The following is a 14972-nucleotide window of genomic DNA, read 5'->3' as shown; positions in this document are numbered from 1 at the left end:
AATTTAAAATCGTTGAAGAACTATTTGAGATCTACAATATCACAAGAGAGGTTAAATGAATTGGCAATATTATGCATTGAGAAGCGATTGTTGGATGAGATTGATATCGACACCATCATGGATGACTTCGCATCGAGGAATGTTAGAGATTTGAGGTAATTTAATATGTATATACAAATTACTTCATATGAATATTATTTTTGCATTTAGTTAACCGCTTATCAGTAACATTTCATATATGTGTATATACTAGCAATGAGTAGTACTAGTAATATTATCATGTTTATATAAAAAGGCTTAAACTTTTATCCAAATAAACTCAGGACCGGCCCCTGCCTTTAAAAAATGTTAAAATCTATACAGATAGTTTTTAAAAAAAATCAAAATCATACCTATGCAAATGTGGATGGAGGGAGTACCGATCTTCATCGTCAAACAACCAAAATGAACACCAAACATTAATGAACGAACCTAAGCCAATGGCGCTTTCTCGATAACCAATTAACCACTTCGACTGGAACAACGGCCGGCGGCTGAGCCGAAAGTCTCCGTCAGATCCAGCTCCTATCACGCACTCGCAGTTCAAATTTGAATCGGAGCGGAGAGAATCCCAAGTCCCCAACGCCCGTTTCTGGTCGCCTCTGCGGCTCTGCCCACCCCGCTCCCACTCACGCTCTCGCCACCTCACTCACTCACTGCTCCGCCCGCCACCGCGCCATGGCCACACCAGGCGCCGGCACCGGCGGCCGGCGCGCCTCCAGCTCGCGAGCCCGCCACGCGTCCGCGGCGGCGGCGGAGTCTAATGAGAACGAAGACCTTGCCGCCGCGTCCTCTTCCTCGTTCGCCCTCGCCCCCGCTCCGCATTTCTCGCTGCCCCCGAGGTCGCCGCTCGCGGCCATCGCGGATCCCGGGCGGAACCCTCGTTCCGCGCCGGCGACGCCCAAGTCGCTGGCCGGCACGCCCAGGGCCTCCGCGGCGGGGTCGGGGGCCAGGGACCGGACCTCATCGGTTGGGGCGGCGAAGAGGGTGTTCGATCTGAGGGATGTCGCGGCCGCGGAGGTGCCCCTGGAGGTGCCGCACTTCGAGCTCGACGAGGACCCCGCGTTCTGGAAGGATCGCAATGTGCAGGTTTGGATGTTCGCAGCTCGAACCCGTGAAGTCGTTGAAATTGTTCAGTAGAAGCAGTAAATAAACTATATAATAATCATCCTGTATCAATTAGATTGGCAACCGTCCTCCTTGAAAAATAATGGTCTTGATGACGATCAAGTAATCCTGGTATTATGCTGGCTTAACTGTGCGCATCATGTAATTCTACTAATAATGGTGTCACCATCTTTGTAGAAAATAAAATGAAGAATAATCAATGTAATGTCTAACCATCATGTAAGGTTGATGCATTTTGATGGCTTGTCATGCCCGTTGAGTTCTAGCATTCCATTTGTTAGTGATTCTGCATCATGCCAATTGTGACTTCTTTTACATGTGTCCAAATTCGATATGTGTTTGCACACCCTCGGGCTTCTAAAGCTAATATGGCGAATGTGTTGGACTTTTGATGTGGTTTCTACAGGTTCTGATACGGATAAGACCAATTAGTGATGCCGAGAATGCTACTCATGGTCAGAAAAGATGCTTGCTGCAGGATAGCTCAAAGACATTGAGCTGGACAGGACATCCGGAAACCATGTTCACGTTTGACCATGTTGCATGCGAAACAATATCACAGGTCTCTAGTGTGCTAGCACTCTTTTTGTTCCTTTCTGGATCAGTCTTCCTTTAGCCTAAGCAACCTTTTGTCTATAAAACAATTAGGAAAAGCTATTCAGAGTTGTGGGTCTGCCAATGGTGGAGAACTGCATGTCAGGATACAATGGTTGTCTGTTTGCCTATGGTCAGGTAAGACAAACTGAGTTTGGGCTATTCTGTGTCCGCAGAAGAATTTACCTGAACTGTATGTAAGTCAATAACTATACTTTTATAGACGGGAAGTGGGAAAACTTACACAATGATGGGAGAACTTACAAAGTTGGGCAATGAGCTTAGTAAGGATGCTGGCTTGACACCTCGCATTTTCAAATATCTTTTTCGACGGATAAATGAGGTACAATGTTTGTATGTCTACTTTAGTGAATTATTGCTGATGAATAGACTAAAATGTAATGAATGTGAAGGAAGAAGAGCGCCGGAGAGAAGAAAATCTTAAATATATCTGCAAATGCTCTTTTCTAGAGATTTACAATGAACAAATAACTGATCTACTTGAACCCTCGTCAACCAATCTTCAGGTGAGCTAACTATGAGTAGGATTTGCTTCATCTTTTTCAAACTGAATGTTAAATCTCAGATTTATTTTTCTCTGTAGATCCGTGAAGATATAAAGAAAGGTGTATATGTTGAAAATCTAATTGAATGTTATGTGTCATCTGTTGAAGATGTTATGTTGCTATTGCTACAGGTGATAGAATGTTTTCTCCATCGTTCCTTTTGATTGAATCTGAATATTGAAGGTTCTGGTAACTGTTAAGTGATAACTTAATCCAATGAAATTCCTGAAATATTCTTCTAGGGGGTTGCAAATAGGAAAATGGCTGCCACAAATATGAACAGCGAGAGCAGCCGCTCACATAGTGTTTTTACTTGTGTAATTGAGAGTCGTTGGGAAAGTGATTCGATGACACACCTCCGATTTGGGAGGTTGAATTTAGTTGATCTTGCTGGTTCTGAGAGGTGAGTTACAAAATAAAGTAATGAAGTTCTCTTGCTTCACAAATATTGACTGTGTTCAAACTAGGCAGAAAAGCTCAGGTGCCGAAGGAGAACGTTTGAAAGAAGCTGCAAACATTAATAGATCGCTGTCAACCCTTGGGTAATCTTTTGTTCTCCGACAGTATTCTCTATGTATTTTGGTGTGGATCATACTATTTGAACTCAGAAACAAAAGTAAATAACTGCATGTCCCATGCCTATCCAGCTGCAAGCATTTTATATCTAGCACGGCTAACTTCATGCTTATATGTTAACACTTGTGGCATTTATAATGGCATAAGAAATGCTAGTCCCTTTCATGTTAAGTTTCACAATTGTATTTTTTTTTTTCAATTTTATGAAACCTGCCCTATTTCATGACCAGGTAAATAATACTGATGCATAATATTGTTGTTTTGAATTTTTAGATTGTAACAAATATATTCATATTTGGATATCAAGATCGATATTTTGCTAGCATGAGAAGTTGTAGTTTAAGAAGCACCACACACAAGTCATCAAATTATAATCCATTTATATCCTCTTTCAGGCTTGTTATTATGACTCTAGTGGATGTTGCAAATGGGAGAAGCCGTCATGTTCCTTATAGAGATTCAAGGCTTACATTTCTCCTTCAGGTTAAAACACAAATAAAAGCACATGTGTCCATTGTTTTCTCTGGCTCATTATCATATCTTGGCAGGATTCGCTAGGAGGGAACTCTAAAACAACAATTGTTTCCAATGTCAGCCCATCTATTCGGTATCCATCTTCTGTATCTTCATATTCGCTAACTGCTATTCAACGTTTTTTCCAGATACTTAACAATGTGCTTGACTCAGTCATCTATGAATTACCTCTATTGCAGTTCTTCCAGTGAGACATTGAGTACCTTGAAGTTTGCCCAACGTGCAAAGCTGATTCAAAATAATGTACTTATTTTTTCAAGTATATCGATTTTTTTAAGATATGGGAATGTTTCCTTGTTGACTTAATTGGGGATCCATTTACTTCTGTTAGGCAAAAGTAAATGAAGACGCTTCAGGAGATGTTATGGCTTTACAAAGGCAGATAGAGGAACTAAAGGTAAGGGTTGCTTTCTTTCCCTTTCAGAACTCCCTTATTGAATTGGAGGTGATTCTTTGTATGATGCGTGACTTCACTCTAACAGGATCAACTGACATGCTTGAAGAAGCAAAAAGATTGTCCTGGATCACCTAGCTTGTTGCTTAATTCAGACTTTGCCAATGAATTCAAAACTTCATGTGGAGTAGATGATCAACTAGACTGTGATCTGAATATCCTAAAGCAAAAGGTCACAGGGCATGATTTTCCATTTTGGTAAATAATAATAACCATATATTACAACGTAAAGTACTCATACATTAATAACAGGTTAGCCATCTAGAACATGTCTTGGCTGGGAGCCTTAGGAGAGAGAAATCAGCAGAGACCAAGATTGGGAAGCTGGAAGCAGAAATACAGCACTTGAACCGTTTGGTAATACTATTTTCTCACAGATGTCTCAATTTCTTAAAGAAGAGCTAATAATCAATATGTGCTTATATCCTCAAATATGCAACATAAAATACAATTATCTTCTTATAAGAATGAGTTGTTTATGGGTTCAATACTGATACTATCTGTTTTGACAGGTCAACCTGATGGAGTCTGACGCACAGCGCTTGAGGAAGAGGCTCGAACTTCGTGGTGAAAAACAAAGATTACACTCGATTGGTGAAAATGCTGCATTGTCCCAGGAGATTCAGTTGTTGCAAGAACAAATCAATGAAAATCCTCAATTGACTCACTTCGCGTTGGAAAACAAGAGATTGATTGAGGAACTTACAACGTAATATTGCAATATTAAAATTTTGAATTCCTAATGATTTTGGTTGCAAACAGAAAACTTACATAGTGACTTGGGATCTTTTGTGCGTTTGAAAAAAGTGAGTTTAGCTTATTCTACTTTACTAACATACAGGCTTCAGAACTTCTACAAGCAAGGGGAAAGAGAGATGTTATTGACAGAGATATCTCTTTTGCGGAATCATGTATGTTCAGCCTTCCTGAGCTTCTTTCTGCTGAATTTTTTTAATCTTGCATGCTGTTCTGATAATTTTCTATCTGTAGTTCCTTCATATCCTTGAACAGAAATACGCAGCAGCTCCTAAAAATGTAGAAGCTCAGGTGTGTTCTCATTAGTTTTAGTTCATTACTTATTCGCATTGATGTGGCCCCTGTTTCCAAGGAAGCCAAAAGCTTAGCCTAAATTTTATCGAGAAATACCATATTATAACCCATAAGGGGAAGTGGGATAATTTTCAAGTTAAGCTAATTTGCTTCAACATATAAACTGAGTTTATTTTCTAATTGTGGGATGCATTGCTTTTAGGGTGATGAGCTCATCAAGGAGCTTGACAATTGCAGGAAGGAACTGGATGCATGCTTAGAAAACAATGTTCTGTTAGCTCGGTAAGTATTTTTACAACTGCCTTATATCTCAATGTATATTCATATATAGTTCCTGATTATCACAATCTACTGCTGATGTTAACTGTTACACACCTTACATCTACTTATTTCTGGGCCCTTAAACAATCTAATAATAAATTTACCATTCATGTTGATTGCAGTGAAGTAAATAAGCTTCGCTGTGAACTGATACAATACCAGAAGCCCTGCACAAATCAAGTACGTATGACGTTTTCACAGCCTCCAATAACTCAATGCTTGACGCTCATATTCATTCATCCTATTTTCAGGTTGCTCCTGAGGAAAAGGAGAATGTTGTGGCCACAAGCATCAACGCAATGCAAAATGTTGGACTTTTACTCTTTCATTATGTATAACCCATAACCCTTGGTCTAAACATAGCTTACATTTATCTGTTATTTTGACTTCATAACAGGATCAAGCCAAGCAGAATTTTTCATACTTGTCATCGGATGATGTTAACAAGCAGTTCATGCAAGCAGGGATCACAACTAATATTTCAGAATCATTACAACTTGAATTACGTTATGAAATTGACAGTGAAGATCCGGAGTCTCCTCATTTGCATGATCCAGAAACACACGACTTTAGGGATGCTACAACAGCGTCAGAGTATGATGGTGTATTGTCTGAGTGCTTCAACTTAGCTATGGGGTCTTCACATGATGTACTTGACAAAAGCACTATTCTGACTGAGCTGAATTTTCTAGAGAAGGATGACACTTGTCATGTCCATGAAAAAGCTCCAGTGAGGGGTATACATTTGCTTGATGAGATTTTATTGTGCCAAGAGATTGAAATAGTGAACTCAAGTAAACATCTATCACAGGATGAATTGGAAAACCTTGAAAGAACAAATCAAGAGCTCAAAGAGAAGCTGTTTATTATGGCTGAAGAAAGTAATAAGCTTTCAGAGATTATTGTTGCAAAAGATGTAGAAATTGCTTCTTTATCTGAAGAATGGGAGGCTGCAATTTTTGATCTAACAAGCTTCTTAACAGATGGATGTAGATCACTGGATGATGCATATCAGAACATTGATAATATGATTAGCTCATTTCCTCACAGTAACAGTTCTGTAAGTGAACATGTGGAGAAGGCTATGAAAATTAGCATTGAGAAAGAAAAGATGATATTCAAACTTCAAAATGAACTACAAACTGCGCAGAAAATTGGCAGGGAAGTGAAGGAAAAGCTGCATATTTTAAGAGGTGCAACTCTTGCTATAACTGAAGCTCAGCAGTTGGATAATGAAGAAAGCTCTCAGGAAGAACTACAGCTAGTAGGTTTATTGCACCAAAAGGATTGTATAATACAAGAACTAAAGAACAATTTGAAAGCAGAAAATTGTGTCTTTGCAGAAAGAGCAAAAGGCCATTCTCGTGATGACCTAGTGTTGTCTGATAGTTCAGTTGACATGACTGAGGAATTGCCTCGTGATGAAAATCAACCAGCAGCTAGTCAAGCTAATCCAGATTACCAGGTACTCCAAGCTAAGCAACAGCCACATAACTTGTTTCGATGTGTGCATCCTACGTGAGTAGTGTGAGATATTATTTGCCTATAGACAACATAATCTATCATAGCTGAAATGCAACATAATCTGGCTTGGAATTTGACATTCCACCAAAGTCCACATATAAGTCTATCTCAAATTCATAGGGTGAGAGATGGAAATTGATTTCTATAGATCACCATGCTATGTTTCTACTTTGCAACTTATAACACGCTCTTCAACTCGCTCTCCTACGGTAGAAATGCAACACATAAGTATCTCTCGTATAGCCAACAATAATATACAAATATAATCCATATACAACCATATTAGCTTAGTTAATGTGTCTAAATTATGATTATTAAAATGAATTCAATTCCAAGGATCCAAACGGGGCCTTATAGTATATTGTCAATTGCTACAAAATTAACACCTTCATAGAGTTACATTGACTGTTAGTAAAAAAACAACAACAAAGTTTGACTTTCCAAATTAGTTCTTACATTGATGGACGGGGTAACTGAAAAGGTAATGGTCAATGAGGTGTATTTGAGATTTTGTCAATGCCTTAAATGATTTAGGTATAAACAGAGACTCTACCATACTAAACCAACACAGAAAAATTGAATTGAACAGTAGTTTTCAGACAATTATCTAAAGATCAAGTACAGGCTAGGAAGTATGCCACATTGACCTCTGGCATAAGAATGTTTACATTATTTACAGCTCTGCACATAACAATCTGTATAACCATGTTTCTAAATATGTATAAAATGCTTTATCTTTCATACCAACTGAAAACAGAAAAATATATAACAGTAATTTTGTTTTGATTGAAATTCTTTATGCACAGAAACGCCTTTCTCATGCACCCCAGTTGTTAGTTTCTTTCTGGATTATGAAAATCTGATTGATAATGTGGAATTTTATTGTGCCAAACCTTGCAGTCAAAGCTTGATAGTGTGATGCATCTTGTCGAAGACAAATCAAATAAGGTTCTGACCTTATTTTCAAATTTTGAGGCAGCTCAAGAAACCATGGAAGAGGCTGAACTTATGCTTTCAGCTTTGTTGAAGGCCAATGAAGAATTAAAACTTGAGAGAGATAATTGCAGGCAAGCTGTGGAATTGTTGTTGTCTGAGAAAAGTTCTCTGATCGGTGACTCGAAAGAACTTGAAGCATCAAGCTCTTGTTTATCCCAGAAATATGACAAATTGCATCAACAGATAAATGAGTGCGTTTCAGAGATGACAAAGCTTGCTACTATAATAAGGGAGTCGTTTCAGCAAATTCAAAGTTTTTCCATGGTAGAACTCTTTGCTCTTTGCTCAGAGATTATTACTTTTGGCCAAGACTTGAAAGGATGTATAATTGATTCAAGGTCATATATAGCGAACATGGTATCACTTATAGAAGAAAAAGGCAGATCTACAGAGCAGTTCCATCACCTAAATGCAAATGCTTGTGGGTCTGCTTGCCAACAGGTAGATTCACATTCATGCCAGTGGGGTAGCAGCAAACCTTCTCAATCTGATTATAGTGCAGAATATGCATCACTCAGAAGAGAATTTGACAGGAAGAGCAATGTTGTAGAAGGATTGTCTTTTGATCTTAAACTACTGCAAGAGTCTACCTCAAACGCAAAAGATATGAAAGATAAAGCTGATGAAATATCTACTGCCCTTAGCAATGTTCAAAGAGAACTAGATATGAAAGCTTCTACAATAGAAACCATGTTGAAAAAACAAAAGGTACTTGAGGAAGAACTGGCTGAAAATGGTGCCAGACTCATTATTTTAAGATCAGAGTTAGAGCATTCTCAAAGTTTATCATCAGCGTTATTAAAGGAGAACAAAGGTCTGAGAGTGATGTTGGAAGATGAAACTGTGAAGAATAGTGAAACAAAAGTGCTGTTGGAAGAAAAAGTTAAGGTCATAGAGGGATTGGAGAGCCAAATACTATTGCTAAATCGTTCTGAAGTGGGGCAGTTGATGTCAGATATTGAAGAATTAAATAATAGCATTAAAATAATGAGTAGTGACAGAGAAAATCTCCAGGCAGAGATATTTAAGTTAAGGGACAAGCTTGAGATGGCAATGGCTTTAGCTGAGGAAAATGAAGCTGCTGCTATTGAAGCTCGTCAAGTAAGTATTTTTGTAATTAGTTTTTTTTTCATCCACAACTCTGAATTTAATTGAAAGTGGGCACTTGTTATGCTTCTGTAGACTGCAGAGATTAGTAAAATGTATGCTGAGGAAAAAGAGGAGGAGGTTAAGATTCTTGAACGATCTGTCGAGGAACTTGAAGGAACAGTGACTGTTCTTGAGGAAGAGGTACACTCTTCATTGGTCTTCTTCGTTTTGTGCTTTCTCTGCTTATCGGGCAACTTGCCATAATGAGATACATGGCTGCTATAAAAATTTTGTAATAGTGATTATAATACATGTAGCACAAAAGTACCACAAATTTCCATTTGCCATTAGATTTAACCTTTTCAGATGTAACTATGCAAGGATTGGTGTGTGAACATGGAGAGTCAGACTCTACTTTGTTACACAGTATTATCTATCACATATTCTTATTTTTGCTGAAGGTATGCAACCTTAAAGAGGAAGTAAGGAGCCATCAACAAGTACATAAACTATCTGAAGCACACTTTCAAGCTTTTGATGACATGCTTGCTGTAGAAAAAGCATCAAAATGTGACGCCGCTGAGGAATCGTGTCAAGGGAAATGTCATCTAGAAAAGTAAGAATTCAATTGAATTGCTTGTTGCCATGAGGCACCCATAAGGTGTCTATGAGCTTGTTTCAACTGATGGCATCTTCAATGAAGGAGATTGCAAGCTGAGATTCTTGCACATAAAGATGTCAGAAAGAAGATTGAAGGTCTCAAATTGGAAGCAAAGCGTAAAGATGATGAGGTTCATGTCAAACTTATACACAACTATTTGAGATTTTGAGTTCTTTCTTCTCTTAAATAATCATCTAAACCGGCAATACACATTCATATAGATTGGGCAATACAAAGAGCATATTGCTGAGTTGGTCCTGCATTCAGAAGCACAGTCTTTGTTGTTTCAGGAGAAGGTATGGAACACTACCTACATTGTTTTGTGTCTATTTGTTACTGTCTATGTGCTACTAATTCTTGTTGTGCAGTACCATGAAATGGAGCACATGGTTTCTAGACAGAAGTTTGGTCCGCATGAATCTAGTTCTGAGACTGTCCATGCCAAAACTGAAAAGCCTTCAGGGCGAGCAAGAGGATCCAGCTCCCCTTTCCGGTGCATATCTAGCATTATTCAACAAATGAACTCTGAGAAGGATCAAGAAATCTCGGTGGCACGCCAACGAATTGAAGAACTGGAAGGTTTGGTTAGTTGCAAACAGAAAGAGGTAACATGTGTTTCTTTGACCTTTGGTTTTTTTAGTAGTCTGGATTGAAATATTTAGCACTGGTCAATCATGATATATTGTTAATCAGGATATATTGTCTCGCTATCATAATGTTGCTGTTGCATATGTCCTCAGATTGCAATGAGGTTCACCATCTGGTCCGAATCCAAATGCCATGCTACCTAGTTGGTTTTCCTTCTTAGGCTATTATTCAATACAAGAACTATTATTCATAGTAGAAACCATAGCTTCTTATACTATGATATATCAGGTGCCATCTATTTACTTAAAAAGAAAGGGCTAATGACGTGAATGTTTACAATTGTGTACTGCACTGGGATAAGTTATTTCGTTGAAGAAATTTTGACAGCTTATCATTTCTCTGGGAAATAAGATACAAATGATTATGCTCCATGTTTAACTATAATTTGGACTATTTATTGTCCAATATTCAGCTACTTCCTGTAAAGTTTATGCTTTTTTTTTTCTCCTTGACCATAGATATGCTTGCTAACATCAAGACTAGCTGCTGTGGATACCATGACACATGATATTATAAGAGAACTACTTGGTGTCAAACTAGACATGACAAACTATGCTGTAAGTAGCAGAAGTTTCTCCAAGCTGTTAAATATTAGGTGTTATTGTTATACTGTTCACTTAGTGAGATTTGTTGTTCACATATCTAGAATTTGGTTGACCAAGAAGAGGTGCAAAAGTTGCTGATAGCATCCCAGCAACAAATTGAACAATCAAAGGCGAAGGTATGCCACCAACAAATCTGTGTTTTACTAAGTTGAATCATACTATCAGATGGTGTTCCTCATTTTTTCGTCTGTTTTGCCACTGTAGGACACAGAACTTGAAGCGTTGAAAGAACAACTTGGTCTTCTCATTCTGGAAAGGGACAGGTGAAACTTCTAATCCTGAATTGTTCATCTGATCATTCTGCTTATAGTTGAAATTACTGAGTCAAGTGAACATGTTGGGATTTTATTTCTTTCAACTTCAAGCTTGCTTGATGACATGGACCAAAGAAAGACGGACCTATTAGAGGCCCAACTGCTCGTTGAACAGCTTGAGCAACGGGAGCAGATGCTGGAAGCGCAGATTGAAATGTTACAGGTTCAGAAAATACTTATGCGCCCGAGAACTTCCCTCAAAAACATATTGCACTATTCAACTTACTACCTGACTTCGATCATGCTAAACTTGTGCATATGTGTTTTTGTAGTTGGAGAAAGACAACCTTCAACAGAAGACCATGGAGATGGACGAGACAATTGAACTTCTAGCCAGATCAAACCAACAAGATATAAATCCAAGAATGGTGAAGTACCTTCACTGTAAATGCTACACGTTCAGCAGTTAATTGTGGGCTTCTGATGACCAGAACATTTCTACAGGGGGATAACCACCATCGCGGCAGCAGTGAGTTCAGCAGGCGGCTAGCTCAGTCCGACATGCTCCTCTCCCATGCGAGGCATGAACATTCTCGCCGGCATGCGGCCGGAAGCTCGAGGACGCACCATGGCCGGCATCGGTGAAGCATCGTTGCTTGCTGGAATGCTGGTGCGTCAGCCGTCAGACACCGCTTGTGTTTGTAGTAGATTGGCAGCGGCGCGGCTTCTCTGGCCGGATCTGTACAGATTGTTCGGAAACTGTAAGGCCCAAATGGCAATGTCCAGAAGAAACCTTCCACGTCTGTAAGATCTGCGCGACTGCGCGCCTGTAAATCTGATAGTGCAATGTACGCGTTGCTTGCGTAGAGTTGCCATTTGGGCCGTTGTATGTTCTTCCACGAGACCTACGTTGTAGGTTCCGGCTTTTCGCAAGTGAGATTTCCCCAAACAGCTGAGATTTGTTTCTAGTTGTACAGTTGTAAACCGTAACCGAGGGTTAGGGTTAAGTGCCGAGTCATAGCTTTTCAAATGGATGGATCATCATGGTTCAGGACACATTCTTCGAGCTCCCAATACGTTGGCCTCGCTGTAATGAGGCGCAGATATTTACATGCTCCAATTTTTTTTCTCTAAAAAAATGGTCCATTGTTTTCATTATTTTTATTTTTTAGTTAAACAAATGAGAGGAAGCTACTCCCTCTGTTTTAAAATAAACGTATATCTCGCTTTACGAGGAGTCAAACTTTTTAAAATTAATCAAATATATAAAAACTATACTAATATCTATGATGTACTTCCTCCATTCTAAATTATAAGTTATTCCAAGAATTTTGAAGAGTCAAAACATCTAAAGTTTGACTAAATTTATATGAAAAGATAATAACGTTTATGATACCAACTAAGTATCATTGGGTTCTTCATTAATTATATTTTCATAGCATATCTATTTGATGTCATAAATATATGTAATTCTTTCTACAATTTTGGTCAAACTTGAGATACTTGAACTCTCCAAGATTCTTGGAATGACTTATAATTTGAGATGAAGGAAGTATACTATTACATTAAACATGAAATGTATTTGTAGATACGAATATTGATACTATTTTCTATATTTTAGTCAAACTTTTAAATTTGACTCCTAGAAATGAGATGTGCACGTCTACATGTTCGGTAATCGATCCCTTGTGATTTCGAGAGGGCCAGAGGCGCCGCTAAGTAATTGACAGGCCCACGAGATCCGCCCCGTGACCCGGCCCAAGCTCCTCGACCTCACTCAGGCACTCCACTGTGTCCACTCCGTCGGCCACCGCACCACCGCTCGTCTACTACCCCTTCCCCTAGGACTCGGACCTCGGCGCCGCCATCGGTGGATCGGTCATCCCAACGGCCGCGGAATTTGAATTCACACGCACTCCAGACTCATTCAAATTTTGGACTACCCCGCCTAGCCGCCTCGACCCCCACGCTCCTCCGTCCACCTCCCTCTTGCCCCTCCCACTGAAGCCCCAGCCTCCATGGGGTGGTGCAGTAAGCTTACCAGCACACACACACTCACTATGGCTAGAGGTAGAAGAAGGGGTGAGCATAGGCACACACACAGCACAAGCACCAGCGTTGGCCAGAGCTCTGCTATTTTGGTTTGTGGCAACTGAACTACATGTTTTCATTGCATAGAGGTAGAGTATATACAACTCATGTACCAACTATAAGGTACACATGAGCATGGCTGAGTATAGCCCCAACTACTCCTAGTACAAGCAGTACAATTCCTACATCAACCCACTACCAAAACATGGCTAATGTATTAGCTACCAACTAATATACCAGTGGTGGCCTATTGCCCTACTACTACTGCAACTAGGACAGCAGAGAATGACCTATTTCCAAATCTGTTGTGCAACAAACAAAGAGTGAGAGGTCAGTGGCAGATTATGTCTTACAATTGTTCCCCTAATCCTGATGCTAACCCAAAGCCTTGACCTCATCCATGTCAATCATCTTCCTCAGCTCCATGAACCGTAGGCGCCCGAGTGACTTGGTGAGGATGTCAGCGAGCTGTCTACTGGTCTCGACAAACTTGATGATGATTTGCCCTCCATCGATGTAGTCCCAAAGGAAGTGGAACTTGATGTCGATGTGCTTGCTCCGATCATGGAGGACAGGATTCTTGGCGAGGGCGATGGCAGGCTGATTGTCAACCATCAGAGCTGGCAGGTGAGCTTTCTTGCTGGTCAGCTCACCCAGCAGCCAGCGTAACCAGATAGCCTAGCATGCCGCCATGGCCGCTGCGACGTACTCCGCCTCACATGTCGACAGCGCCACAATCTTCTGCTTCAACGATTGCCAGGCGATGTGGGTTGCTCCAAGGAAGACAAGCACACCAGAGGTGCTCCATCGCCCATCGATGTCGCCTGCTATGTCTGTGTCGCTGAAAACAGTGAGCTTCGGCTCACCTTCCTTTGCCTTCGGGGGTGCCTCACTGAAGATCGTGAGCCACAGCCCACCCTTGCCACAACTCTTGCGGAAGATGATCACTTGATTAAGCATCCCCTTGACGTAGCACAACAACCTTTTCATCGCCATCTAGTGATCCTCACGTGGTTCCTCCATGAACCGACTAACATACCCGACCACGAACGCGATGTTCGGCCGAGTATGCATGAGGTAGTGCAGCCCGCTGACGATGCTACGGTAGCGTGTCGCGTCCACCTTCGCCGCCATGCTGTGCTTGGATAGCTTCAGCCGCTCCTCTAGCAGCTTCTTCGCATAGGCGCACTGGCCCAGGGACATGTGCTCCTTCCCCTGCCTCACCTCAATGCCAAGGTAGTAGGAGAGTGTGCCGAGATCGCTCATTTTGAAACAAGTAGCCATCTCATGCTTGAAGCCATCAATATCCTCCACCCGTGCTCCGATGACGATCAAGTCATCCACATAAATGCCGATGATGAGCTCCTCCTTCCCCTGTCGCCGCATGTACAACGCGCGCTCTGTGGTGTAGCGAGTGAACCCAAGCTCGCCCAAGGTGGCGTCGAGCTGGGTGTTCCATGCTCGAGGGGCATGCCGTAGCTTGTAGAGCGCCTTGCGCAGCTTAAGCATCTTATGCTCAGCGCCCTTGATGGCAAAGCCCAGAGCTTGCTTGATGAAGACCATCTCCGTGAGCTCATCGTTGAGGAACACAGACTTGACATCGAGGTGGTGGACGTGCCAATCCTTCACTGCTGCCATGGTCAATAGCAAGTGAACAGACTCCATTCCCGCCACCAGAGCAAAGACTTCCTCGAAGTCGATGCCCTCACACTGCATGAAGCCACGGGCGATGAGCCGAGTCTTGTACTTGACAATGGCGCCGTGCTCATCCCACTTCACCTTGTAGACCCACTTGAACCTGATTGGCCTTCAGCCCACCAATGGATCCACCAGCTCCCATGT

At 41.0% G+C, this 14972-nt stretch overlaps 1 protein-coding gene across 3 annotated transcripts; it reads left to right on the top strand.

The window, feature by feature from the left end:
- The first annotated feature begins 550 nt into the window (after positions 1–550).
- Positions 551–12097, top strand: LOC136547348 (kinesin-like protein KIN-12E). 3 transcript variants are annotated; one of them, XM_066539304.1, is made up of 33 exons: positions 551–1128; positions 1574–1729; positions 1816–1899; positions 1985–2104; positions 2175–2288; positions 2366–2458; positions 2570–2730; positions 2795–2869; positions 3299–3386; positions 3452–3510; positions 3617–3680; positions 3769–3834; positions 3920–4063; positions 4144–4248; positions 4404–4600; positions 4733–4802; positions 4882–4938; positions 5144–5223; positions 5385–5442; positions 5514–5570; positions 5660–6727; positions 7687–8883; positions 8965–9072; positions 9333–9487; positions 9578–9662; positions 9754–9828; positions 9901–10137; positions 10639–10737; positions 10827–10901; positions 10990–11048; positions 11151–11262; positions 11372–11467; positions 11544–12097. In XM_066539304.1, exons 1-33 carry the CDS (start codon positions 718–720, stop codon positions 11682–11684), a joined length of 5766 nt encoding a protein of 1921 aa, XP_066395401.1. In that variant the 5' UTR covers positions 551–717; the 3' UTR covers positions 11685–12097. The 3 variants fall into 3 exon arrangements, with proteins under 3 accessions (XP_066395401.1, XP_066395402.1, XP_066395400.1); XM_066539305.1 differs by having other exon boundaries at positions 9575–9662; positions 11175–11262; XM_066539303.1 differs by having other exon boundaries at positions 9575–9662.
- Positions 12098–14972: the final 2875 nt, after the last annotated feature.

The sequence above is a fragment of the Miscanthus floridulus genome, chromosome 3 (genome assembly GCF_019320115.1).
Source record: "Miscanthus floridulus cultivar M001 chromosome 3, ASM1932011v1, whole genome shotgun sequence".
NCBI classification, from domain to species: domain Eukaryota; kingdom Viridiplantae; phylum Streptophyta; class Magnoliopsida; order Poales; family Poaceae; genus Miscanthus; species Miscanthus floridulus.
The sequence above is the reverse complement of the archived record's forward strand: the minus strand, read 5'-3'. Positions and strand labels throughout refer to the sequence as shown.